General features: G+C 42.2%; 9 protein-coding genes and 1 non-coding gene across 26 annotated transcripts in view; 4 read left to right on the plus strand and 6 right to left on the minus strand.

Annotated features, from left to right (window-relative positions):
* Positions 1-1,541, plus strand: part of LOC104801181 (protein STABILIZED1) — a 4,012-nt gene extending 2,471 nt beyond the window's left edge. The window contains exons 2-3 of the mRNA XM_010524327.2: positions 1-877; positions 1,244-1,541. Coding sequence (XP_010522629.1) covers positions 1-831 — 831 coding nt within the window. The 3' untranslated portion in view covers positions 832-877; positions 1,244-1,541. The remainder of the gene's footprint in view (positions 878-1,243) is intronic.
* LOC104801180 (protochlorophyllide reductase C, chloroplastic) lies at positions 1,416-3,152 on the minus strand. Its single transcript, XM_010524326.2, has 5 exons — positions 3,021-3,152; positions 2,854-2,955; positions 2,249-2,780; positions 1,821-2,176; positions 1,416-1,720 (listed from the first exon to the last, which is right to left on the minus strand). Exons 1-5 carry the CDS (start codon positions 3,066-3,068, stop codon positions 1,565-1,567), a joined length of 1,194 nt encoding a protein of 397 aa, XP_010522628.1. The 5' UTR covers positions 3,069-3,152; the 3' UTR covers positions 1,416-1,564.
* LOC104801179 (ELMO domain-containing protein A) lies at positions 3,077-6,298 on the plus strand. Of its 10 annotated transcripts, none has more exons than XM_019200995.1 (10): positions 4,222-4,403; positions 4,496-4,592; positions 4,659-4,789; positions 4,876-4,944; positions 5,053-5,168; positions 5,313-5,367; positions 5,465-5,588; positions 5,690-5,737; positions 5,834-5,928; positions 6,029-6,298. In XM_019200995.1, exons 1-10 carry the CDS (start codon positions 4,350-4,352, stop codon positions 6,128-6,130), a joined length of 891 nt encoding a protein of 296 aa, XP_019056540.1. In that variant the 5' UTR covers positions 4,222-4,349; the 3' UTR covers positions 6,131-6,298. The 10 variants fall into 10 exon arrangements, with proteins under 10 accessions (XP_019056539.1, XP_010522621.1, XP_010522622.1 ...); XM_010524316.2 differs by having other exon boundaries at positions 4,223-4,403; positions 4,496-4,598; positions 4,689-4,789; XM_019200994.1 differs by lacking the exon at positions 4,222-4,403 and adding exons at positions 3,077-3,167; positions 3,246-3,703 and having other exon boundaries at positions 4,496-4,789; positions 5,690-5,928.
* LOC104801178 (photosystem II repair protein PSB27-H1, chloroplastic) lies at positions 6,268-7,234 on the minus strand. 2 transcript variants are annotated; one of them, XM_019200996.1, is made up of 2 exons: positions 6,914-7,234; positions 6,268-6,769 (listed from the first exon to the last, which is right to left on the minus strand). In XM_019200996.1, the coding sequence occupies exons 1-2, from the start codon at positions 7,217-7,219 to the stop codon at positions 6,365-6,367; spliced, it is 711 nt and encodes a 236-aa protein (XP_019056541.1). In that variant the 5' UTR covers positions 7,220-7,234; the 3' UTR covers positions 6,268-6,364. The 2 variants fall into 2 exon arrangements, with proteins under 2 accessions (XP_019056541.1, XP_010522615.1); XM_010524313.1 differs by lacking the exon at positions 6,914-7,234 and having other exon boundaries at positions 6,268-6,907.
* A 2,361-nt stretch (positions 7,235-9,595) lies between these two features.
* On the plus strand, positions 9,596-13,008 carry LOC104801182 (probable protein phosphatase 2C 52). Of its 2 annotated transcripts, XM_010524329.2 has the most exons (6): positions 9,596-9,879; positions 10,845-11,316; positions 11,403-11,750; positions 11,853-11,970; positions 12,059-12,282; positions 12,391-13,008. In XM_010524329.2, the coding sequence occupies exons 2-6, from the start codon at positions 11,056-11,058 to the stop codon at positions 12,856-12,858; spliced, it is 1,419 nt and encodes a 472-aa protein (XP_010522631.1). In that variant the 5' UTR covers positions 9,596-9,879; positions 10,845-11,055; the 3' UTR covers positions 12,859-13,008. The 2 variants fall into 2 exon arrangements, with proteins under 2 accessions (XP_010522631.1, XP_019056556.1); XM_019201011.1 differs by lacking the exon at positions 9,596-9,879 and having other exon boundaries at positions 10,580-11,316.
* Positions 13,009-13,051: 43 nt separating this feature from the next.
* LOC104801183 (SWI/SNF complex component SNF12 homolog) lies at positions 13,052-16,178 on the minus strand. Of its 4 annotated transcripts, none has more exons than XM_010524330.2 (4): positions 16,006-16,178; positions 14,814-15,518; positions 13,725-14,579; positions 13,052-13,367 (listed from the first exon to the last, which is right to left on the minus strand). In XM_010524330.2, the coding sequence occupies exons 2-4, from the start codon at positions 15,506-15,508 to the stop codon at positions 13,295-13,297; spliced, it is 1,623 nt and encodes a 540-aa protein (XP_010522632.1). In that variant the 5' UTR covers positions 15,509-15,518; positions 16,006-16,178; the 3' UTR covers positions 13,052-13,294. The 4 variants fall into 4 exon arrangements, with proteins under 4 accessions (XP_010522632.1, XP_010522635.1, XP_010522633.1 ...); XM_010524333.2 differs by having other exon boundaries at positions 13,725-14,441; positions 14,676-15,518; XM_010524331.2 differs by having other exon boundaries at positions 13,725-14,378; positions 14,613-15,518.
* A 727-nt stretch (positions 16,179-16,905) lies between these two features.
* Positions 16,906-19,509, minus strand: LOC104801184 (protein SYM1). The gene is made up of 7 exons (XM_010524334.2): positions 19,127-19,509; positions 18,493-18,633; positions 18,286-18,399; positions 18,023-18,196; positions 17,776-17,891; positions 17,492-17,564; positions 16,906-17,390 (listed from the first exon to the last, which is right to left on the minus strand). Exons 1-7 carry the CDS (start codon positions 19,451-19,453, stop codon positions 17,385-17,387), a joined length of 951 nt encoding a protein of 316 aa, XP_010522636.1. The 5' UTR covers positions 19,454-19,509; the 3' UTR covers positions 16,906-17,384.
* A 32-nt stretch (positions 19,510-19,541) lies between these two features.
* Positions 19,542-19,613, minus strand: TRNAQ-CUG. Its single transcript has one exon. It is a non-coding gene; the product is annotated as a tRNA-Gln (tRNA).
* Positions 19,614-19,790: 177 nt separating this feature from the next.
* On the plus strand, positions 19,791-22,563 carry LOC104801186 (secretory carrier-associated membrane protein 2-like). Of its 3 annotated transcripts, none has more exons than XM_010524338.1 (13): positions 19,791-20,024; positions 20,233-20,334; positions 20,435-20,497; positions 20,688-20,721; positions 20,816-20,938; positions 21,043-21,105; positions 21,195-21,288; positions 21,374-21,419; positions 21,529-21,596; positions 21,692-21,740; positions 21,822-21,887; positions 22,000-22,124; positions 22,471-22,563. In XM_010524338.1, the coding sequence occupies exons 1-12, from the start codon at positions 19,971-19,973 to the stop codon at positions 22,084-22,086; spliced, it is 849 nt and encodes a 282-aa protein (XP_010522640.1). In that variant the 5' UTR covers positions 19,791-19,970; the 3' UTR covers positions 22,087-22,124; positions 22,471-22,563. The 3 variants fall into 3 exon arrangements, with proteins under 3 accessions (XP_010522640.1, XP_010522641.1, XP_010522639.1); XM_010524339.1 differs by lacking the exon at positions 22,471-22,563 and adding an exon at positions 22,230-22,402; XM_010524337.1 differs by lacking the exon at positions 22,471-22,563 and having other exon boundaries at positions 22,000-22,402.
* Positions 22,471-23,541, minus strand: LOC104801185 (syntaxin-123). The gene is made up of 2 exons (XM_010524335.1): positions 22,987-23,541; positions 22,471-22,913 (listed from the first exon to the last, which is right to left on the minus strand). Exons 1-2 carry the CDS (start codon positions 23,466-23,468, stop codon positions 22,484-22,486), a joined length of 912 nt encoding a protein of 303 aa, XP_010522637.1. The 5' UTR covers positions 23,469-23,541; the 3' UTR covers positions 22,471-22,483.
* Between the last annotated feature and the right edge of the window lie 420 nt (positions 23,542-23,961).

The following is a 23,961-nucleotide window of genomic DNA, read 5'->3' on the forward strand; positions in this document are numbered from 1 at the left end:
GAAAGAGGAGGGACGGAGAGGGTATGGATGAAGTCAGCCATTGTTGAGAGGGAGCTGGGCAATGTGGAGGAGGAGAGGAGGTTGCTTGATGAAGCATTGAAGCGATTCCCAGCTTTCTTTAAGCTGTGGTTGATGGTTGGGCAGCTCGAGGAACGGCTTGGCCATCTCGAACAGGCCAAGAAAGCTTATGAATCGGGTTTGAAAAGCTGTCCAAACTGCATACCTCTATGGCTCTCGCTTGCTAAACTGGAAGAGAAAGTGAATGGATTGAACAAAGCCCGGGCCACTCTCACCATGGCCCGGAAGAAGAATCCTCAGACTGCTGAGCTGTGGCTAGCTGCTATTCGAGTTGAATTGAGGCACGGCAACAAGAAAGAAGCAGAACATCTGATGTCAAAGGCACTGCAGGAGTGTCCGAACAGTGGCATTCTCTGGGCAGCTGACATCGAGATGGCACCACGACCACGCCGGAAAATGAAGAGCATAGACGCGATGAAGAAGTGTGATCATGACCCTCATGTGATTGCAGCTGTGGCCAAGCTCTTCTGGCAGGACATGAAAGTGGACAAAGCCAGGTCGTGGCTGAAGCGGGCCGTGACACTTGCCCCTGATGTTGGCGATTTCTGGGCTTTGTACTACAAGTTTGAGCTTCAACACGGCTCTGATGAGAATCAGAAGGAGGTGCTGGCCAATTGTGCGGTTGCAGAACCGAAATACGGTGAGAAGTGGCAACCGATAGCGAAAGCTGTTGAGAACGCACACCAAACCGTTGAAGTCATCTTGAAGAAAGTTGTGGTCGCATTGGGCCGGGAAGAGAATGCTGCCGAGTGATGAAACGCTGGTTACCATCAAATCTTTACGGTTCATGTCCTGCCTGGTGAGCACGATTCATATTTCAGTTATAGCCATTTCTGTGTACTGAGTGTTGAACTAACCTTCTAGTTTGATGAGAGTTGCGAAATATACTGTCATTGCTTTATTCAGCAGCCTCCTTTGTCGTGAATCTTTGCCATTAACAGACATTTTCTGTTGAACACAACTCATCACCCTTAGTCTTTTGCTTTGTCAAAGCGTTTCTGATGCTTGAAACTGTTGATTATAATAGTTCTTACCCGTTGGTCAGATGATTACTGAAACAAGTGATTTGTTTGTTGAGGAACTTCTGTATATTGGCGTGCCTGTGTTCTATTTCTCACTATATCATGTTTGATAGTTTGTGCAAAATGTGATTGTCACTTGTCAGCTGCGATGGTTAAATCACAAACCCAAGATTTGTGGGAGCTTTGTTGCATCAACAGTCAGCTAAGCAGTCGCTCATCCGACCGCTGATCATCTTCTGTACCAGTTTCAGCGATAACTAAAATGGCCTGACCAGGACAAGAGTTCAGGCATATTTGAGGTGATGAGAGCAAATGTAACTTAAAAGAGTTCTATGTACTCTGCTAGTATAATTTCAGAAGAAGGACAGAAACAGGAAAAGCCTGCATTTACAAGAGATGTTCAACTTTTTTTTTTAATAGAAAAATCAGTCTTGTAATGAACTGGACTGGAGTGTTGTGTTTTGTTACTCCAACCCGACAAGCTTCTCGCTAATCTCCCACAGTTTCTTGGCCTTCTCTGCATCACTTGCTTCCTTGGAGAGTTGATTCTCAAATGAGGACGAGTTCTTGTTCCAGCTCCAGTAAACCCCCGACTTTGACAGACTTGGGTCACTTACCACCTGCACCAAAAACACACACACACATGTGTCTTGTCTGACTGATTGATGAACCTCTGTAACTAGTCTGTTTCAGGGTGTTTTCAGACAAGAAAAAAGGGACCTGGGCTAGTCTTTTCCCGGCCTCCTCTTCCGAGACATAGCCTTTGGTGATGTACTTCTGGAAAGGCGGGAAGAGAAGGCGGAACAGAGGGATGTGTTCTCTGAACAGTCCGGTCGTGGCAATGCAGCCCGGATAGAGTGATGCGAAGGTGACCCCTGTCTCCTCGTGGTATCGCCTGTGAAATTCCTGCATCGTCAACATGTTGCAGACTTTGCTGTCTTTGTAAGCCTTTGCTCCATCGAATTCTCCTCCATCAATCATTGGACTGCTCATCCCATTCAGCCCTCCGGCCAGTCCTCTAAGGTCTCCCAGGTTAGCCTTTGGCGGTACGTTTCCAGCCAATGTATTGGTGTTCCCTGCATTTTCAGACCGTTAAGACACGATTTCTGCTGTTGGGTCCGGCGAGAAAAGTCTGTGTCAGGTACTACCTGTAATGGATCCCACGATGATCATACGTTTCGTCGGATAATCTGATTGTTTCAGGCCGTCAAGCAACAATCTGGCAAGAAGAAAGTGTCCCAGATGGTTCGTTCCTACGCTTAGCTCGAACCCTTCGGCTGTAAAAGTAGGTTCTTTAGCGGTCGGGAGGTAGATCGCGGCATTGCAGACGAGAACGTCGAGTGGTCTGCCCGTTCGCTTGAAATTATCGACGAACTGTCTCACGCTCTCGAGTGAGGCCAGGTCCAGATGAATCACAGTGTAATCCTCTTTCGCCATCCCCACCGATTTGGCAGCTTTCTCGGCTTTGAGGAAGTTCCGACAGGCCATGATCACATGCCATTGCCCTGTGTCGGCTAAAGCCTTTGCCGTTGCCAAACCTAACCCAGATGAAGCTCCAGTTACTATCACTGTGCCTTTCCTCAGAGTCTTCTTTTGCTCCGGCGATGCCTCGTTCGCCGGCGGCGTGGCCGTGACCGTCTGGGCACGGACGGTGGTCAGAGACCGCAGTATTCGGCTTCTCTGTTCCGGCAACAATACTGGTGATTATGTGCTCCAAAATAGAAAGTTCGAGAATTGATTAGATCATTGTTACCTTGGGGAGGACGAGGGAGAAAAAGTTGTCGGCTCTGATCTGGTTCGAAGCTGAATAGCCTATAAGACTCGTCTCCTTCAGAGAAACAGAACTCGATTTCCCCTGCAAAATTCAGACAGTGGGTCTTAACTCCAAATTCAAAAAACTGTCATCATACATGAACTGACCTCTTTGTAAATTGAAATTGTGGATGGGAGGAGAGAGTAGGATGCCATTTCTGTATGCAATGCAACAACTGAATCTTCGACAAACTCTTCAAGATCGAAGCTTTGGGGTTTTGTCAGAAGAGGAGGTGAGAGAGAGAGAGAGATAAGGTAAGGGGACACGTGTTTGCCATGCTGGGTTTCTTTTAACCAATCAGATGTCGAGTTTTGGATTTCGTGTTTGAGCAGAAATTGCGGATTCAGCTTTGGGCCTCTCAGAGTCGGGTTTGGGTTCGAGCTTTTGTTGTCTCACAGATCTTCTGCGTTTGGCGTTCTGCGTGTGGCGTTTGCGTCTGAACACCACGTGCATTCGCGATGGAGGAAACAGGCACTTTTGCCAGAGAGTGAGAGATTGGTGGAAGAGAGGAGAAAGCGGGGCAAGAAAAGAAAACTATCAACGAACAGAGAAAGGGAAACCAAAATGGCCTTCACTTACACCCCTCTCTCTCTCTCTGCCTTTTTCCGTTTTGCAAATATTCCCTTAAAAAAAAACAAAAATCCATTATCCCCAATGATTCAAATCCACCATTTCTTCCCTATTCTCTATCTTCCTCTTCATCTTTTACCGCCACCGCCACTCTTAGGCCATCGGAACCACCGCCGCCGTCTGTCCCTTCATCCTCTCTCTCTTCCCGTTGTTCTAACAGGTGACATTCTGAATCACCTGAATTTAATCTCTCGTTACAACGTTTTATCATTTGATGCGAACAATCCCTTGGAACCCGCTTTTGCAACCCATTTATGGATAATTTGGAACCGTTTTTAAGTTCATTATGAAGCCATCATTGTCAATTCTTGCGCCGATTCTTGATATTGAATTCGCCTTGTCCTTTTCTTTTTTTTTGTTGCCCATCTTGAAAATTGTGAGTTTTGTGGCAAGTATTTGTGAAAATTGTGTTATTTTCGGGACCTTACAGTGTAAAGTTTCAACCTTTACACCCACAAAAAGGAACAAGATGAAACCCTTTGATTGCGCTGTTAGAGGAAGAAAGCTGTCGGTTTTTCCGACATACCACAATCATTCGATGAATTGACGAAGAGAAAGGGAAATGATGAAGGGTTTTGAATAATTTGGCGAGGGCATGAGTACATTGCCATCATTTCTTACCCGTTTCATCATCATCATGATGTTGTTGTTCACGTAAGTCGAACAGAAAAAAACAGATAATGCTGAATCTATCAGAAAACATTGGTCTCTTTACTTAAGAATCAACTCAAGCATACAGTTACTGTTGGAACATAAATCTATCATAGTTTATTGTACTTTTGTTTGGATGTGTGGCCTCCTCGATCATGAGGTTCAGGAACAGTCGTCAATGCTTTCCTTCTTGTTCTTCTCTCCACCGTGTATTTTAATCTTCTTCATTCTTCAAAATCCATAGATTTCTGTCATCAACATATGTGTATATATGTGATTGAATTGGGAACTGTGAATGCAGGTCGACCAGGATAGAGCCTACAGGAGACGGAAGAAGAGCGAGGAAGAGCTCCAATGGCCGAGTAGTTCCGCTCATGTAATATCCCAGTTGGCTAAATGTTTTAGTGAGTGCACAAATTAATGCTTTTCATATATCCAGTATAGAGTGTGACATATATATATAGATGCATTGTCTGAAACCGGTGCGGATGAAGCTACAGCTATGGTTGGATCAAGAGCATGGATTGGAGGGTTGTTCACACGCTCCAATAGACGCCACGAGAGGTTCATCGACTATCCCTTGTCTATTCTTCAGGTATTACACACACACAAAAAAGAAATCTCGATATAGAAAGAAAGTTGCATAGAAATCGGCTATTCAGTTTGGCGAAACGTTTGTAGGAACAAAGATTTCAAAGACTGCAAGATCGAATACTAGTTCCCTTTGACGAGACGCGTCTTGACCATCAGGTTGGTCCTCGTTCCATCCCCGTATATGTTATGTATATACACACATATTCTTTGCTCTTTTCTTTTTTTCGTGAAAACGTTCAAAATTCTAAGATCAACGAATGGCAGGAAGCGTTACGTTCGCTGTGGCGTATTTCATTTCCGAGTGTCGCTCTCACGGGTTTGGTATCGGAGCAGTGGAAAGACATGGGATGGCAAGGCCCCAATCCTTCTACAGATTTTAGGTACTTCATCAAAGCCTTAACCTTTCATCCAACACCAGTTTTGAAACTTATAACTATATAGAAGAATGGATAGGAAAATGCAGTAGAGAGTTGAATCGTATACAATGTTTTCGATTTCGTGAATTTACTCGGTGTATTTTGTAGGGGTTGCGGGTTTGTTTCCCTCGAGAACTTGCTATTCTTCGCCAGAACGTACCCTGTAAGATCGGTAGCTTGTATTTTTTCGCTTGAAGGCTCTTCTTTTATGTGTCATGTATGAACTTGTAAAGGCTTATTTCACGAATATGGTCGTGAAGGTATCTTTCCGAAGGCTATTGCTAAAACAAAGAGGCGACCGTGCCAAATGGGAGTATCCCTTTGCTGTTGCCGGAATCAATATATCCTTCATGTTGATTCAAATGTTAGATTTACACGCAGATCGTATGTACACAATTTCATATTTTTACGATTAGATTGTGTCAAGACTCTGTGAGGAAATCGATCCATTGAGGCTGACGGTTTTTTCGCTTTTGTTTCTGCAGCAAAGCCGAAATGTGTTCCAGGGATGAACTTCCTCAAACTCTTAGAAGGTGTATATAAACACATATATATATATACACACATGTGTGTGTTTGTGTCTGAGAACTCTGCTTTATTTGAGTTCCTGTCGGATATGAATGTTGCAGAAGACGAGAAGGCCTTCGACGTACTATACTGTATAGCTTTCGCCATGATGGACGCTCAGTGGCTTGCCATGCATGCTTCCTACATGGAATTCAACGTATGTTCATTCGTTTCGATCTGATCGGTTCTGAGTTTCGTTAGTTAGATTCGATCGGGAGTGACTGACGAGTTGAAATGTCGCACAATTTGATGATCAGGACGTGCTGCAGGCCACGCGGAATCAGCTAGAGAGAGAGCTTTCGTTGGATGATATTCATCGGATACAAGACCTTCCTGCTTACAATCTCTTGTTCCAGTAGATCTTGTAACTAGTTCTCTTCTCCCACATCTTTGGAACTTGGCATTTAACCGGTTCCCGACATTGATGAGGTCGCATGTTTCGGAATGTAACGTAATGTATATCCAGACATTCACGTAGACGAAAGGCAACAAAAGAAGCTCATTTCCATGTTAAACTCCATTTATATAAAAAAAATCATAATTAAATAAGTAAAAAAGAGAAATCAAGAACACGAACTGGGCCGGTGTACTGTTCATCTCCCTCGCAGTAGAGCCTTCTCAGCAGTGTCCATCTCCTCGAGAATACGAGCCTTCCTCTTCGACGGGATCGGAGCCGTCGGACCGAAGCTGATGTAATGTCCGGAGACGGCGTTCAAGGCCGAGTAAATGTCCCGAAACGACGCTTTTCCCAGAAGAGCCTTCTCTTTCCGGTACTTGGCCACCCACGAGTTCGACGCGTCTCTGAGCTCCGACACCGCCGCCGCGGCGTTGGGATCGTTCTTGTCCATCGTCAGCGTCGTCCTCACCTTGTTTATCACTTCCTCCGTCTCCTTCACGTACTCCTCGTCCGCCGCCATCGCCTTTCCCGGCGATAGAAGCGCCGCCGCCACCGCGGTGGCGGTGAGGGAGAGGGATATGAAGTCTCGGCGGCGGCGGAGGGACTGGTGTTGGCGCCGAGGAGTGGCGGAGGCATAGTCGAAGGCGGAGGCGGCGATGGAGACGGCGGAGGATTTGAGCGGCGGAGGAGTTGGGGTGAGGAGAGTGGCAGTGGCTGTGGCTGAAGCCATTGTCGCGGGGGAGAGTGACTGTTGTTGGCGCCGAGGAGTGGCGGAGGCATAGTCGAAGGCGGAGGCGGCGATGGAGACGGCGGAGGATTTGAGCGGCGGAGGAGTTGGGGTGAGGAGAGTGGCAGTGGCTGTGGCTGAAGCCATTGTCGCGGGGGAGATTGGAAGTATGACCGAGTCTATGAGTGGATTGCTTGAATTGGAGTATGGAGACTGTTGTGGTGCTGGGTTTCTGCCACGTGGCCTTATCGTCTTATCCAGAACGAAGCTTTCAGGATGAGACAGACGATCCAAGTGTTCAATGATATCTGAGGCGTAGATCATTTATGGGACCCACACGTACAATATATAATATAAAAATTATTGCTTTATCTTCTTCTATTGGATAAATAAATTACATTTGTGGTATCTCGAGCCATAATTGGGCCTAAGGCTCAATATAATATAATGGGCCTGGGCTTCTAACGAAAGAGTAAAACTTATGCATGCGCATGTATATTATAGTTTCTAGGTTGGTTTAGGGTTTAGATATATTATTTATTTATTTATCTATGTTACTTATCTGTAATTAAAAGTCATAACTTTTTCTTCAATTACAATGGAGCGAAACTTTTTTTTTTTTAATTATTCTCTGAGTTCAAAACAAATTATATATATATATATATATTGTTAGTATGTCCGCAAGTTGGTCTTGACTCCTTGTGTACATTGGTGAGATTATACCTTGTGTGATCTTTTCTCGTATGAAATGACAGTCGACTTCTATGTGTTTCGTCCTCTCATGAAAAACTGAGTTGGAAGTCACTAATCATTTGTTAATCTCCAAAGGAAATAGAGTAGAAATATTAAAAAAAACGTATATTTTTGTTGAAACTACATTGAATCGGTTCTTCTCATCACACAAATTAATAGGATTCATTATTTTCAGGAATTCCATTTGGTTATAAATAAATATATATATTTCTATTGAACCGATTTCGGAAAATCATCACCAATAAACTTCCAAAATACATTTCGTAGATTTAAATTGTTTTCCATTTACTATATTTTATTTATAGGATCATATTCCCTTGCAAACGGATTGTTATATTTGTGCATGTGCGCCGAGTTTTCAAAATCTGAAAATCTATTTATGAACTTAGGGATGAAATTGCATTTGAAGTATTTAATATATTTTTATATGTACATGCATATATATATATATATACACAGTTTACTCATGGACATCTAAAAACTACTTTTGGTAAATAAAAAATAAAAAAAATTTAACTAATTTATTTATTTAATAATGGGGGGTGAGGTGGAGAAAAGGCGAGAGAAGTGGGAACTGCGTGACGATTTGTCAACAAATACTAACGGGGGAGACTGTGATATATATAAATGTTAACACATTTATTGATGTGATGAAAACATTATGCAAACCAACCAACCATGGACATGGACATGGACATGGACATGGACATGGACATGGATATGGACATGGACTCTCCTTTTGAAAATTCTAAATGTGAAAGCAAACACAGAACGATAAAAAGTTTCTGGTTCCGAGCAAGCGATTGATTAAATTGGCGAATTTATTTCTCTTTTTATATGTTATCTAAAATATTAGATTTGAGGTTGTGGATATAATTATCAATTTTATAAAATAACTATTTTTTATTAATATTAAATATCAAATAAATTTAATATATATATATTTTTTTTAATAAATTTTCCAAACAATTACAAATCTGCATAAAGATAAAATAATCTATAAATTCTACTTATATATATTCTGATATTTTATAAACTTTCAGTATTTTTATAATTATTTCCAAATCTTTTAAATAACCAAATTGATATAGTTTTTCATTCATGGAGTCTTGAATTGAGCAAATAATAAATAAATAAAAAAAGAGAAAAAGAAAAATTGCGGAAGAAAGTGGATCAAAGTCTCGATTGTCGTGTAGCTTTAATTAGCAAATCAGAGGAGGGAAAACATTTAATCTCCCTTTTATTTTTAAACAATACAAAAGAATCGCTCTTTTTCTTTTCTTTTAAATAAAATAAAACCACTGCATTCTAAGGTAAATCTTTGAAATAATACGTACCATCACTTATATCACACATAATACATAATATAGATATGTATTTGTAAACAAGGGTGTCAATTTTGGTTTAAAGTTCGAAAATCGATATGATCCAATCCAAAAAATAATGGATTTCAGATCTAAATATCTCGGTACAAAAATTTTTAGATTTTTGAATCGGATTTAAATTGGGTTCACGTTGACCCGAAAATCTATTTTTTTTTCAAAACAAAAATTTAATAAAATTTTTAAAAATCTTAAATTTAACGGGTCGACCCAAAGTATAAAATCGGGTTTTGTGTTTGCTTATTTAGGTTAAAAAAAATCGGATCAATCGAAACCCGAATCTGAAATCTTCAAACCAAGTTCGAATTCGGAACGAGATCATTGACACCCCGTGGGATTACAATCATTTTGTTTTACACACGTGTTTTTGTTCAGATGTAGTGATATATGTCTGAAAATCACATTATAGAGATTCTATTAGATCACTTAATTAGATTACGATATGGTTGTAGGGAGAAACTGAAGGACATATGTAAGATGGCAGGTTTGCTTAATGGATATGAGAAGTGTATCTAAAGCCGACCTGTTTGGCTCCGCTCATGGTTTCATAAACACGGGACTTTGAAAGTTAACTTCAAAGCATGCAAGCTTTGATCTTTCTTTCATGAGACCCAACACAAAAAAGAAGGGAAAAAAAGGGAGGGGTTCTGTGGGGGAGGCTCTGTTTCCTCTCTCTCTCTCTCTCTCTCTCTCTCTCTCTCTCTCTGTGCTTTTTGATCAATTAATGAGATCACCCATCTATACAGCTACACAGCACAAACTCTCTCTCTGGCTCTCTCTCTCTCTCTCTCGCACTCTCACACTGTGTTCCGTGAAACAACTGTTCTTGATTTCCAGGGCTCCCAAAAGGTACAGTCTTTGTTTTTGAATCATCGTTTTCTTTATTGTTTTCCTCTCGAATTGTTTGTTTCTCTTCCTGGGTTTCCCGTTCCGTGTCTTGTCGGCCTGTGGCTGTTTCGAGTTCGTGAGATCACCTCAGACATTTGGCTTTTCGCCTTCTTTCCACCCTCAACCTGTTTGGTTACCGAGAAAATTCAAGAGAGAACGATAGTTCATGCCACCTTCCCGGATCCATCTATCTACATTGAATTTGTCAAAAAGTTAACGTCTTTTCTCTGAAAATTCCGGCTTTTTTTGTATTTTAGTATCTGTTCATCAGCAGCTCCATTTTCCTTGTGCGATTTCCGAGTGACCCACAAAGAAGCCTTAGGTGTCCTTTGTAGCCGTAGATTTCGACTAAGCATTCTCTCTTATAAAGTATTGTTTTTCTCTTTAGGACAATGAGGATCCGCATGGGTAATGAATGTTATGTCATTTTCTTAGTGTCCCAACTTCTGCTCTTGGTCTGGTTTCTGCCTGGAAAATGTCCTAAACAAACATCTGTATACATGGAAAGGTTGATGATGATAGATCTCCAAGTTCTGATGCTACAAAAATTTTTTTGACTCTAAACTGGTTTTGGACGAAGAAAATTTCCATAGGGATATTGGGAATCTCTCCGTTCTTGATTTGTTGGATTTTTCAGGTATTTTGAGTACTTCAAGTCCATTTTTTTTTATTTAACTAAATCTCAAGGATTTGTGGACCAAACAAAACATAGATTAATAAAGAAGTCTCGTAGCCGGATTTGTGTCAATATGAGCTCTCTGTTCAATGACAAACAATAAGGACAGTTACTCGGACAAAATATTATATTGACAAGATCACATGCTGGGTCTTGTTCTTTGTGACTTAGTTGAGTCTTCTTGTCTATGGATTCCGTTGAAACTGCAATAAACTAATCCAAATAACCACATCCTGTAATGTTTTTTCAGCTCATAGTCCCAATGGCTTGTCTTTGACCAAGATTTGAAGAAAAGGGTTGCCCACAGTTTTCAATATAAAAAGCTGGTGGAAAGCTCGTAGCTTTGACTAAATCTGCAGCTGCTAAAGTATTCCGTTTTGGCACAAAAAGGAGACTTTGTTCTTGTTAAGTCTAGGATCGGATCTAGGACTGTATGTTATACGCCTCTGCAGAATCTAACAATGGGGGGTTGTGTATCAACTAGTGGCAAGAGTACATGCAGTAACAGGAGCAATGGGGAGCCATTGCCTCCACCATGTCTTGGCATCGGTTTTTGCAGAAGAAGACGCACCAAGAGAACGTTTTCAGACCACATCGTTTCACTTCAGAACTTGGCTTCCATCCCGAATCGGATCTTCACCAGTGGGAAGAGCAGGACTTCTTGCATTTTCACTCAGCAGGGGCGGAAGGGGATAAATCAGGATGCCATGATTGTGTGGGAGGTGAGTTCTTTCTCCTCTCTTGCATTTGAGATTCATCATCGTATCAGTTTAGATGACTAATAGTAGGATTTGCTTCTTGTTTGTAGGATTTTATGTCTGAAGATGTGACATTCTGCGGCGTGTTTGATGGTCATGGCCCTTATGGTCATCTTGTTGCCCGTAAAGTGAGAGACGCATTGCCTGTGAAGTTGATGTCGTTTTTGCACTCGATTCAGTCAAATCAAAACACATCTAGAGGATCTTGTTTCAGAAGAAGTTCAAGCAAATCTGATGTCCGACAGGCTGAGAAAGATGGATCTGCTGAGGATAAACTGAATTGCTTGTGGAGAGAAGCGTTTTTGAAATCATACAAGGCCATGGATAAGGAGCTGAGATCGCATCCTAATCTGGACTGCTTCTGCAGTGGCAGCACAGCTGTTACAATTGTGAAACAGGTATCTTGAGAACATGTGATTTCTTGATTTTTGTCTCTGAATCGTTTCCTTTGGCTTTCCCTTGTGCTAAACTTTCTGTTGGCCGTCTTTTTTATTGTTCAGGGGTCCAATCTTTTCATGGGAAGCATTGGGGATTCTCGGGCAATCCTTGGATCCAAAGATAGTAATGATTCCATGGTGGCAATTCAGCTAACAGTTGATCTGAAGCCCGACTTACCTAGTATGCTTACCACTTGTGTGATCTGTGCTCATCTCTTTGTGTATTTCCTCATTGGCTGATTGAGGGATTACCTGTTTGGGCCTGATAGGGGAAGCTGAGAGGATCAAACGCTGTAAAGGTCGTGTCTTTGCTCTGCAAGACGAGCCAGAGGTGCCACGAGTTTGGCTGCCGTTTGATGATGCACCTGGGCTAGCCATGGCTCGGGCATTTGGCGATTTCTGTCTTAAAGAGTACGGAGTCATCTCGATACCTGAGTTTTCTCACCGGGTTCTTACAGATAGAGATCAGTTCATAGTTCTTGCATCAGATGGAGTAAGTTGTCGATCAATCCAGCTTGTCCGGGCTTTTGGAATGTCAAGACCAAGTGCTGACCAAGTTCGAGGTTTTCTTTCTTTCTTTTTTTTTTTTTTGCTGTGACAGGTCTGGGATGTATTGAGCAATGAAGAAGTGGTTGAGATCGTGGCATCGGCTCCGAGCCGGGCATCAGCTGCTAGGATCTTGGTGGATTCAGCTGCACGAGAATGGAAGCTCAAGTACCCCACTTCGAAAATGGATGATTGTGCAGTGGTGTGCTTGTTTCTGGATGGAAAGATGGATGCAGAGTCAGATTATGAGGACCAGGGCTTCTCTTCTGCGACGATTCAGAGCAATCACTCGGGAAATGCAGGAGAATCAGACGACGGCCAGAGATCAGAGCCGTGTCTCCAGAGAAACTTCACTGTCAGATCAGATCAAGATAATGATACTTATGGGAAAATTCAGACAGAGATTGATGCAGAGGAGGAAAAAACTGCAGAAGATCAGAACTGGTCGGGTCTAGAAGGCGTTACCCGTGTGAACTCGCTCGTTCAGCTTCCGAGATTCTCTCAAGAGAAACCAAGGCCTTGAAATGAACATGAATTGTATTTTGTTTTGCAAGTGCCTTGAGCATTGTGAACTGAGGGGCTTAATTTGCTATGCTCAGGTGGAATTCTGTCTTTTTTTTATGTATTGTATTTTCAGAACAGGTTTGGTTATCAATTCAAATGTACATGTCCATGTTTGCTGACTTGAAAATCTGTGCTTAAGCATGTAGTCCTCAGACATGGCAAGACACTTATTACTGCAATGGCAACAACAACTTGCATGTTACAAAAGCTGATACATGCCCTATTGCCCTTACAAGGACAAACTACAAAGTTAATATTCCCACCTACGAGTTTGTTCTCAGTAACAAAGTTTCATGGCATTTAACATAAATATACAGAGCAGCTGAAACTATACTACTTCCAATGGAAATAAAGTCAAATCTGAAAGAACCCATGAGTTTGAAGAAGCAACGAACTCATGAACTGCCATGCACGTCGGTCCCGGTTGCAGGCCGCCTGTTCAAGTATCGTATCACCGCATCCTCAACCCTGCGTGGAAGGACACCAGAAAAAAAAAATGTGTATATGAGCATGAACTATGTTCTGATACCATGAGCCAATTCTCAGATGAATCCTGTTTGTTCTTCAACAATTTAATGCATGTCCGTGTTGGTTCAAAACAAATTGCATAACAAACACAGTTTATTTTCAGATTCAGAAACCCTATTAGTCACTAGAAATGATAATATAATCCTATGTGTTCTTTACCAGCAACAACTTGCCTGATGAAAACTATTAATCAAAAGAAGTTCCCAGATAAAGTTGATCTGTTTAAATAGCAAATTATGAGCCTATGTAATATAAGTGATGAAAACTAGACTAGCATAAAAGGCATGATGAGCTTACCATGGTTGGTTGAAGAAATCTGATCGACGTTCTTTCTCAGCGCTTCGACTTGCTTCTCCTGCAACAAGCTTGAGATCCTTGCTTTGAGACTCAATCAGGGCATTGATAAATTCAACTGGTGATTGGCTGAACCCTAAGAAAAACGCCCGCCGTCTTCTATGCTCATGGATTTTCCGTACAGCCGCACAAATTGCTTCATCACAAGCTTCAATCTCTTTGTTCTTCTCCGCATTGGCCAACAAGATAGACAGCTCCCTTTGGATTGGAAAAGGTACATCCACTAGCACATCATAACAAGCTGACACCGCAGGATTATTTCCCGAAAGCTTGATCTTGTGTTCCAAATGAATTGGTGGTGGAGGTGATAAGTGATGAGATATCTTTTGAGAAACCATTGTGAATTTCATCTTTTCTTCCCCAAACACCTTCTGGAGTGCAGCATCACAGTTAAAGAAAGAGGGGTCATTCAGGTTCTGCAATTTTCTGGCTTTAACGTAATGCCAGATTGCAGCGATGATTCTGGGTCGGGTATCAACCTCAATGCCCAGAACTTCCACCAAAGCAGGGGATAGCTTGAATTTTTCAGGAACATAGTTCATCTCCAGCCGTATATTAGCTGTGAATTCCTGATCCCCTTTTCTTCTTACTTCAAACCCTTCCTGAGGAGCCGGTGATCGGGCATTCTCCCATACAATCACTGGGTTTTCGGGATACAGCCTCTGGTCCAGAGAAATCGTTATCCTTTTGAAGAAAGAAGAGAACTTTGGATACAGTGGATTCGATTTCTGAAGAAATCCAGGCTGGTCAGGATCCACTCCATCTTCCAGGATCCTCCCGATAATCTTAAGAGTCCATGTCGGCGGGTCAGCATTTCTTCTTACTTCAAACCCTTCCTGAGGAGCCGGTGATCGGGCATTCTCCCATACAATCACTGGGTTTTCGGGATACAGCCTCTGGTCCAGAGAAATCGTTATCCTTTTGAAGAAAGAAGAGAACTTTGGATACAGTGGATTCGATTTCTGAAGAAATCCAGGCTGGTCAGGATCCACTCCATCTTCCAGGATCCTCCCGATAATCTTAAGAGTCCATGTCGGCGGTTCAGCATTTGGATTCCTAGGAATCGTGTTTACCTGGTTACTGAACGTGTTAAAAATATAGATCCTGAGCGTCTTTTGAATGCAGGGAGGGTTTTTGAGGGCTTCCTGAATGTCAACTTTCTTTCTAGACAAGGCAGCATCGACCCTAGACTCGAATTCCAGAAGTTGAGTGTATAAAGCAGACTCGGGCAAGATAGCAGCCACCCGATCCTGCAATGTCTTCTCCGGGAGTTTCTGTTTCTTTTTCCGTGCAGCAGGAGTTAACTCCATCGTTCTCATAGGAGAAATCGTGTTGTTACCCATAAGGACACCAGGGGGGCGCATAGGTGGTTTCAGTGGGAACCTCTTTATATTCAGACTTCCAGGAGTTGACATAGAAGGCGAAGATGAACCCAAACCACCAATCCCTGGGGAACCTTGGTTTTGGTTCATTGCCAAGCCTTGTGCTTGTAAGTGAGCTTGGAATTGTGCTTGAACTTTAGACTGTGCTTGAGCTTGAGCTTGAGCTTGTGCATGGGCAAGAGCCTGAGCTTGCGAAAGCTGAAACTGGGCCTGAAAGTTAGCCGCCATTTGGGACTGAGGGAAACCTGGGTTTGTAGAGATGGATGCTGAGGCCATCCCAGGATTCACGAAAGGCGAGGAATTGGAGCCTGGAGGCTTTTGTGGATTGTTGTTGTTCCCGGACATTGATATTTAACTAGCAGAATGAACAACCTTTCAGAGAAAAATTCACGAAAAGACAAACTAAAAATTTCAACTTTTCTCTCATTCAACCATAATCGCATGTAAAATCTACCTAAACCCACAGATAGAGCACACAAACCCTAACATAATTCTTCTAAAGTCAAACCAGCTCATTTTTTTCCGTTGCAATTTACTCAGGAAACTAATCTAAACCTTTTCTCCATAACTTGATGACTAAGAACGTGATAGAGCACTGAGCTAGAGAGATCGAAGCGTCGTAAAAAAAAACCCTAAATTTCTGAATTGAGAAGATTCAGATTTCAATGAGTAAAAACAGCTCCCAACTTCGGAATGCCCCAGAAAAACAAGACGCTAATGAGAAGAACAAGCAAACTGCTACATGCCCACGAGAGAATCTGAGAAATTCGGGACAACCGAAGCGAGGAACAAAAAAACCCAGAACCCAAATCCAGACAAATTCGAGAAAGACAGTTTCTTACAAGTAAATAACTTCCGAGCGTCAAATTCTTCCTCTTCCGACCAAACGCTCAGCACAAGCAGAAAAGAACGCGGAAACCCTTGCGGTAATGACGACGGGAAAGTATCAGAACCTCGTCGGCTCGAGATCGGTTGAATCGTACGGTCGTAGATGAGATCCGTGACGAAGCGATCGACGAAAAAAAGAATGCAACCAATGAATAAAAATGGGCTTATGAAGTGTTAAAATTTGGGCTGTAAGAATAACCTTTGGGCCCAACAAACAGAGTCACGTACCGGTTCTAACCGGTTCATACATTTTTTTTATAATCCACTTGAGTGTCAGGGATGTCGAACGAGCCAGTTTGGATCGTTTGAGGCTCGGGTCGTTTTGAATTCAGTTCATTAGACTCGTTTTCTAACGAGTCAGAAAAACTTTGGCTCAGATCGCTCGCCAGTTTTTCGATCTGGACGAGCCGACTCGTTGAGCAAGAGATATATAATATTTATTATTTATATTTATTCTAAATTTAAATAAATACATAAAAAAAATTAATAAAACTCCAATATCATTTAATATTTTCAATTATCACCATCATAATAATTAAGATATTTATAATATCATATGAATAATATGAAAAAAAGAAATATAAAATTATATTAGAGTTTTTTATATAAATTTATTTTATTTTAAAAAAAAGTCAGCTCGTTGAGCAGTTCACCCTGAGCCAGACTCATTGAACACATGTTCAATAAGCCTAGTTCGTTAGACTCATTTTTTAATGAGCTGAAAAAATCACGGATTAGATCGCTCGTTTTCTGGCGAGCCATGAGCCAGTTCGCGAGGCGGGCTCGTTTTGACACCTAGGTATGACAGGAGAATGCGTGTATTAAAAACATTCGAATTTCTGAAGAAAAAAATATATTTAATTTGACTGCTCTGGCAAGCATTTAAGAAAATAATTAAATTTCGATGCACAGTATGTAGAGTGTCTTTTCTTCGAATGCAAAGAGAGACGGGATCCGACCACCTAAGACTTCTCTTGAACATAAAAGACTTTTAGACCGTTGAAATGTTACAGAGTTTAACTTTGGAGGTGACCCACAACAACAATAGCAGCAAGCAACACCATTCTGGTTTCATAACTCACATCAATATCTGGACTGGCTGATCATATGCGTCTACTTTGGCAGTGACCGTATCTCCATATCTTGAATTTGATTCTTGCTACGAAATCATCGGTATGATCCCAATAGGAATGGATGAGAAGGATTAGACAAAACCCTCTGGTGGAGGCAGTAGAAAGCTTGTCGATTTTCCAGCATCTATAAATATATATGTATATCGTCTTCCTTCTTACTGGTGAGAGTGAAGCACTAGAAGCTGATTTCATGTTTTTGTCTAGTCCTGTCAAAATTTTGCAGAACACAAAAACAGCATTAGCAGACTTCAGTTTAACATTCAAAGGCCAAAAAAGAGTAACTTTAAAAAATGCAGAAGATAGAGACCTCAGTATGGCTGCTGGAAGGAGGGCTGGATTTTGCTTCTGATGTGCGTGCCTTTGAATTTTCATTAGAGTAACTTTCCGGAGGGAACAAAAACGCAAATAAAAGCACGGAATGTCAGCAGAAACTCTTTATAGTCTAAAGTGCAGAGTCAGTGGATTGATATATGAGTGCTTGTGTTTTCCACATCTTTCAGTGATATGAACTGAATCTGTCTTCTTGATCTCGTCCGACTGATAGGGAAATGTGTACAATGTGACAGGAAAAGGGTAAAGATCAATACTTACGTCGAAAGAATAGTGACCCAGATGAGTTCTATACAATCCACCCAAAGAAGCCTTTGATCAATTGGGATTACACCGTAGGTAATCAGATGAGCCAATGGCCACAGCTTCCAACCAGCCTGCACAAAACAGGTAAAAATAACGGAAACTTCAAGCCTTCGGGCATATATCAACCAGATGGCAGAGAAGACTTCAGCTTTCAAAGCCTGAAATGATTAAAAAAGACATGGTATTGACAGGGGACTGTTACAGTGAGCATGGGCCAAAATGTTGTCTTGATTTCGCTGAAAATGTTAGCCGGGGATTCAAAACGCAAGAGCCCAAGAACCACGTAATAGATAGTGTTCCAGACTGCTGACCATGCAGTTTGATCAAACGCCACTTTGGCAGGAACCACCCACCAATCTTGGAAGGGAAAGAGAGCCTTGTAATAAAAACAACTGGCTTAAGTGCCTTTTGCAACAAGAAGAGTTGTAATAAGTGTAACTGAACTTGGGTAGATATCTGTTTTACCTCACAGAACTGGTAGTAGTAATGAGATAGCGAGCCATGTAGTGTGAATCCAACCAGGCCGGATCTGAACATTCGAGTCCGATCAAACTCAAAGAGAGGTTTCCCTTTATAACACTGTAAATTTATCAAATAACCAGTGGATCAGCAATGTATAGCTTAGTCTAGAGAAGAGATTCATTCAGGTTTGAGAATCTTGAAGAGCTTTACTTGAGCGATCCAATCACCTAAGGCATACACAATCCCGCTTATTGCCATTTTGGCCAACACTGGGTTTGTTTTGAGAGCTTGCTCGTATGCAATCCAGTTGTGTTCAGGTACATACCGTAGTATCTCGTAGAGGGTCCAACCCTGAAAATAACAATGGCAGCTTCGAGTCAAATTCAGTACCCGAAAGAAAAAGAGAATCTTGAGGAAACACCAAGTTCAGATCAATAACAGGATCGCAGAACTCTGAAGTAGCAGAAACCGAGAGAATGAAACAACCCAGAAATCAAAAGGAGCTAGTAATTCAGCCCAAGTTTAAGGATGTTCTTCTGATTTATATCCTCAGCTTGTGTGAATGGCCAAGACAGCACATCGGATCAGCTTACACACTATCACTATGCTAAGAAAGGCACAGGCTTCATCACAAGAATTTGAACTCAAACGCGAAAGCTAAGTTCTTTTCCACCAAAGGCAACCTAACAGACCAGATTTGTACACACACACACACACACACACACACACACAAACAGAACCGAACTATTCAGCTAGAGTCTAAAATGTTTTTTCCCATTCATCTACAAAAAGCTTGTAGAATCAAGAAATTGAAATCGATTACCCCCGAAAAACTACTGCTTACATGCCAATAATCATGATCAATAGTTAGCAGCCTGGTGACGGCAACGGTGCCGGCGCCGAGAACTATGGCCGCGTTGATTCCTCGGCTCATAAGCCGATCGGTGTCTCCATCTTCAGCCTCATCTTCTTCTTTTTCTGATTCACCTCTGGAGCTGGGAGCCTTCGCATCGATCGCTTCCCGGTCCTCAGTGATCGAGGCAACAATCAAATTCCTCCGCCTTGGAATCAATCGTTTAGGGTTCTTAAACGGGTCAAATGGACTGCCGATTCTTATCCCCGGAGAAATCTTCCCGGAGGCTATGATCGTTGGGAAACACAGAGCTGCCATGGTTATTCACGTCGCAAGGGAAGGGTTTTTTTTTTTCCAAAAGCTGATGGAGGAAAAAAAACACAAGGCAATGCAAAGAAAAAGAAGAAGGTCCCACCGAGATTTGAACTCGGGCTATTGGATTCAGAGTCCAATGTCCTGACCACTAGACCATGGAACCTGTTGACCATTATAAATTTAGTACAACTAAAATAATATTTCGATGTAACCCTCCGAATGAGACACACGTGTATGAACTCCGTTAATAGCAGTTGAGACGTGGTAGCAATGAAGCGACCACCCTATAAAAAGCCTTGGATCTCTCTCGCGCGCACAAGTGACATTTGTGTCTTCTCTCTCTTTCTCGTGGATTTTCATCCGAAACAATCGCTCCCGAGAAAATTCAGTCCTCTCGTTTTCCTCACTTCAAGTACCCGTCGTCTCTCTCATTTCCCATTTCTGTCGAGCTCCTTCATCTCTCCCTCTCTCTCTCTCCGAAATTTGAATCTGAAGTGTATTCAATCAGTTCTCTGATCTGATGGCACGTTACGATCCTAATCCATTTGAGGAAGAGGAGGTCAATCCATTCGCGGTAAGCTCTGATTCACGGCGCTCGATACCGTGTGTATACGAAACGTTTTCTGGTATTTCCTGGTTTTGGATTTGCAGACCTTTCTCTTCTTTTTCTTTTCAATTTCATCGGATTGTCGTATCTCTTTATCGAGGTTGATTTACGATTTCGTGGCGATGAATGATCCTTAGGTATTACAAATATAACACGCGTGACTATATGCTTGCAGAATGCTAGAAGTGTTCCTCCTGCAAACTCCTATCTTAAGCCACTCCCACCGGAACCGTATGATCGCAGTGCTACTGTCGATATCCCTCTAGATTCCGGAAAGGTTTGAACATTTTATACCTTCGGGGTAATATTTATCTTACTTCTAGATTTGTTGGATCAAACGAGTGATCGTGCTTACTTACACGCCAATTTCATCGAAGGATCTTCGAGCTCGAGAGAAAGAACTCCAAGCTAAGGAAGCTGAACTAAAGAGGAGGGAACAGGTGAATCCTATATGAAGCTTGACAATTTGATTGATATCTTAGTAGTTTTATTCCTCTAGAAACGATAACTTCTGCAATCGGGCTAGTCCTGTCACAGTTCTTGTGTCGATCCCCCATTTGTTACAATGTCAGTTCTTGTACAGATGTGTGAGTGTTTGTTCTGAACACTCGTATCCACCTCGTTATGCAGGAACTTAAGCGAAAAGAAGACGCGATAGCGAGATGTATATGATCGATATTACCCTTTGTACATCTCCCGGTATATTTTTTGGTTTTTATATGATCACACGCATCTCTTAACCTATGATTCGGCGGCAGCTGGGATTGTCATCGAACAAAAAAACTGGCCGGAGTTCTTCCCTCTCATTCACCACGACATTCCGAACGAGATACCAGTTCACTTACAGAAGATCCAGTATGTCGCCTTCACCACATTGTTAGGTACGTCAAGTTCTGAAGTCGTTTCTGTCAGGTTATTTCAGAGAATATTCCTCGAAAACGTGATAAATTCAGATTTTTCACAAACCTTAACGTGAACCGTGCAGGTTTGGTAGGATGTCTCTTGTGGAACTTTGTCGCTGTTACTACAGCGTGGATCAAGGGAGAAGGTTTCTTCTGACTGCCTTATTGGATCATATCTGTCATTCATTCCTCTCTGATGTAACGTTATCGATCCCATTTGACGCATCTTGGTTAGGTCCAACGATATGGCTTCTCTCCAGCATCTATTTCATTTCCGGCATCCCTGGAGCTTACGTGTGTTGGTACCGTCCTCTTTACCGAGCCACAAGGTAATAATCACCATTGAATGTGAACAAGAATACCTCTTTCAGCAGATTTTGCTCAAGCGTGTGTTTACCCTCATGCCTATTGCAGGACTGATAGTGCCCTCAAGTTTGGAACGTTCTTCTTCTTCTATTCGGTAAGATTATCATAATTTTCAAGCGTTGCGTTATTGTTCATCTTTCGTATCTCCATGTAAAAAGAAACTTAGTTTCCTTTGTTGTGTTTCTGCGTCCTATCATGTTTAGATTCATATCGGATTCTGCGTGTTTGCTGCGGTTGCTCCTCCTATCATCTTCGAAGGGAAATCTCTTGCGTAAGATAGCTCTGATGCAGAACCCTTCGTTTGTGAATACACAACCCTTGTAATGGACAAGACTAGACATCTGACACTGTTTATGCTCTCAACAGAGGTGTGTTGCCGGCGATAGAACTCCTGACTAGTAATGTCGTGGTTGGGGTAAAGTGGAAAAACCTTCTCTCCAATATATACATATACATAACCTATACTTTGCAACGTATCTCATTTTTCGATCTCCAGATTCTCTATTTCATTGGAGCCGGTTTCTTCTGCATCGAATCGCTTCTCAGTATATGGGTCATTCAGGTGAGGGAACCTCATAAGCAAGAATTGTCTCAGTACCATCGCCTTCATCCATCTGCCGGTTTTCTTGAATCCATGAAACCTCAATCTCTCTCTCTCGTTCATGATTTGGCAGCAAGTGTACGCATACTTCCGAGGCAGCGGAAAAGGCGCAGAGATGAAGCAGGAAGCTACGAGGGCGACACTGATGCATGCACTATGAGACAATGTCCTCTTGAAGGCTCGTCAATGGCGATTGAGGTTGTAAAGATCTCAAAATCAAACCAGGAGACTCTAATAAGCACTTAGTTCTTTCTTTGTCCAAAACTCGTAGGCGGCTAAATTTTTTTCAACAAACGCATATAGGAGGAGACAGCTGAGTTACGTCATGAAGGTCTATACTGACAACTGTATGTAAAGGAGGCCACATACACAAAATTGTGTACTTTAATGTTGTTGTCCAACCAATTTATGTATGAATGATAAAGATTTGAGCTATGAAGAATTAGTTTTTTTTGGTATCAAAGTGCTGTTTACTTTGTTACTGTAGTATATAGGGAGAGGGAGGGAGGGAGCGAGCAAGAAAGGCTAAAACCCTTATTCACAGGAACCAGGACAGATCAGTGAAGTATAACAGAAGACAAGATGGGGAGCAACAGAACAAGGGCAAGAACAACTACGAGCACAATGGCGAGACAGGTCCACTTCCTCGAGCTCTTCTGGTGCTCTTTCATGACTAGAAGCTGGTCCGAGCCATGCATCACGAACGAGCTCGCTCTCTTTACGTTGGTCTCTATGTCGTTCAGCATGTGGCATTGAGCCTCCACTATAGCCGCCGCCATGTCCAAGAACACCTCGTGCAGCTCCACAAGGTTTCTCTCTATCTCCTTCACCGCATCGTGCCTTTCTTGAATCTCTGATAAAGTTTCCATGATCTGACCTCGACCCTGTTCTTCAATCGCCTTCTGCAGAAAACGCTCGCTCTCTCCGCTCGATATCAGCTTCTCTATCGTCTCCTCGTCCGCTCGTTGTCCCGTGACGGTGAAGTACCTGCGGGAAGAAATCGTCAGCGTTTTCAGAGATTCAGCGTTGAATCATACCGACAGAATTTTCATCGAAGTACCGTCTCTCGACAGTTTCCTTGTACTCTGACGAGATCTTGGCTCGAAGTCTCTGAAAATCATCCATCATGTCCTCCAAATTCTTGCCCAATCCACTCACGACGGACGTTCTGGTCCGGTCCACGGACGAGCCAGGACCGCACCCAGGGACCTCTCTCTGAGCCTCGTTCGACTTCTCCAGAGCCTCGAGCTTCGACTTGATCGTCCTCACTCGTTTCAAGACCAGTTTGACGTCGGAGTCCATGCGTGAGCGAAGCTTCTTCATGGCTTTGGAATCGTGCACGGTCTTGGCCTCCTCGTTAGCATCTTGGAGGAGCTTGTGGAGTTCTTCGACAGCCCTCATGTCTTCTTTGATGTCCTCGACGTGGCCGAAGAATTCGTCGAGGTTGCCGGATTCGGTCTGACCAGCCTCGATGTCGCCCAGGAGAGCCTGCTGCTTCTGGTCTGTGTATTTCTTGAAGGAGCTCGAGATGAGGTCGTTCATGGCGACAAAGAGGAAAAAAAAAACAGACGATGACGATTCGTGGGTTTACTTCTTTGACGAGATGAGTTCCATGACAATGCAATTTTTTTTTTACCAATTAGGAAATCATTTGAATTTGGTATGTAATGAAGTGATATAGCCACGACATTGCCTTAAAAAGGTTTTCTTTGCTGTACGCGTCGCCTTAAATTTTATGTAACATATTTTCTATATAAGCATGGTTTTTTGTGTGAATGTTTAAGGAAAACAATCCAATAACCCGTCAGATTCATGGAAATTTACCAAATAAAATCCACGCATACATCATATATTTCTTAAACTTGACCAATATAAATGATATAAGATGAGAAATACATAAATTCCTATATTTTTTTGTAGATAATTATTGAGTAATAAATTGGAAGGATTTGTATGTTAGATATCACCTGTCTTCAATCCCTTAATACCAAAGAAAAAACCGAGATAAGAAAAATATGGGGGGGGGGGGGGGGGA

The sequence above is a fragment of the Tarenaya hassleriana genome, unplaced genomic scaffold (assembly GCF_000463585.1).
Source record: "Tarenaya hassleriana unplaced genomic scaffold, ASM46358v1 Cleome7, whole genome shotgun sequence".
In the NCBI taxonomy this organism is placed as follows: domain Eukaryota; kingdom Viridiplantae; phylum Streptophyta; class Magnoliopsida; order Brassicales; family Cleomaceae; genus Tarenaya; species Tarenaya hassleriana.

Excerpts from the sequence above, each read along its gene's own strand:
- LOC104801180 (XM_010524326.2), bottom strand. The coding sequence starts at position 3,068 with ATGGCATCCTACTCTCTCCTCCCATCCACAATTTCAATTTACAAAGAG. Across the intron at positions 2,956-3,020 it reads CAATTTCAATTTACAAAGAG|GGGAAATCGAGTTCTGTTTC; the intron begins GTCAGTTCATGT and ends TGAATTTTGCAG. Across the intron at positions 2,781-2,853 it reads TCTCCCTCGTCCTCCCCAAG|AGAAGCCGAATACTGCGGTC; the intron begins GTAACAATGATC and ends TTGCCGGAACAG.
- LOC104801179 (XM_010524314.2), top strand. The coding sequence starts at position 4,350 with ATGAGGTTCAGGAACAGTCGTCAATGCTTTCCTTCTTGTTCTTCTCTC. Across the intron at positions 4,790-4,875 it reads ATCCCTTGTCTATTCTTCAG|GAACAAAGATTTCAAAGACT; the intron begins GTATTACACACA and ends AAACGTTTGTAG. Across the intron at positions 4,945-5,052 it reads AGACGCGTCTTGACCATCAG|GAAGCGTTACGTTCGCTGTG; the intron begins GTTGGTCCTCGT and ends AACGAATGGCAG.
- LOC104801178 (XM_019200996.1), bottom strand. The coding sequence starts at position 7,219 with ATGATCTACGCCTCAGATATCATTGAACACTTGGATCGTCTGTCTCAT. Across the intron at positions 6,770-6,913 it reads CTCGGCGCCAACAACAGTCA|CTCCGCCGCCGCCGAGACTT; the intron begins CTCTCCCCCGCG and ends CAACACCAGTCC.
- LOC104801182 (XM_010524329.2), top strand. The coding sequence starts at position 11,056 with ATGGGGGGTTGTGTATCAACTAGTGGCAAGAGTACATGCAGTAACAGG. Across the intron at positions 11,971-12,058 it reads TCTGAAGCCCGACTTACCTA|GGGAAGCTGAGAGGATCAAA; the intron begins GTATGCTTACCA and ends TGGGCCTGATAG. Across the intron at positions 12,283-12,390 it reads TAGTTCTTGCATCAGATGGA|GTCTGGGATGTATTGAGCAA; the intron begins GTAAGTTGTCGA and ends TTGCTGTGACAG.
- LOC104801183 (XM_010524330.2), bottom strand. The coding sequence starts at position 15,508 with ATGTCCGGGAACAACAACAATCCACAAAAGCCTCCAGGCTCCAATTCC. Across the intron at positions 14,580-14,813 it reads CCAAATGCTGAACCGCCGAC|ATGGACTCTTAAGATTATCG; the intron begins ATGGACTCTTAA and ends TGACCCGCCGAC. Across the intron at positions 13,368-13,724 it reads GATTTCTTCAACCAACCATG|GGTTGAGGATGCGGTGATAC; the intron begins GTAAGCTCATCA and ends CCTTCCACGCAG.
- LOC104801184 (XM_010524334.2), bottom strand. The coding sequence starts at position 19,453 with ATGGCAGCTCTGTGTTTCCCAACGATCATAGCCTCCGGGAAGATTTCT. Across the intron at positions 18,400-18,492 it reads TAGGTGATTGGATCGCTCAA|TGTTATAAAGGGAAACCTCT; the intron begins GTAAAGCTCTTC and ends ATAAATTTACAG. Across the intron at positions 17,892-18,022 it reads CATTTTGGCCCATGCTCACT|GCTGGTTGGAAGCTGTGGCC; the intron begins GTAACAGTCCCC and ends TGTTTTGTGCAG.
- LOC104801186 (XM_010524338.1), top strand. The coding sequence starts at position 19,971 with ATGGCACGTTACGATCCTAATCCATTTGAGGAAGAGGAGGTCAATCCA. Across the intron at positions 20,722-20,815 it reads AGAAGACGCGATAGCGAGAT|CTGGGATTGTCATCGAACAA; the intron begins GTATATGATCGA and ends ATTCGGCGGCAG. Across the intron at positions 21,106-21,194 it reads AGCGTGGATCAAGGGAGAAG|GTCCAACGATATGGCTTCTC; the intron begins GTTTCTTCTGAC and ends CATCTTGGTTAG.
- LOC104801185 (XM_010524335.1), bottom strand. The coding sequence starts at position 23,468 with ATGAACGACCTCATCTCGAGCTCCTTCAAGAAATACACAGACCAGAAG. Across the intron at positions 22,914-22,986 it reads AAGGAAACTGTCGAGAGACG|GTACTTCACCGTCACGGGAC; the intron begins GTACTTCGATGA and ends TTCTTCCCGCAG.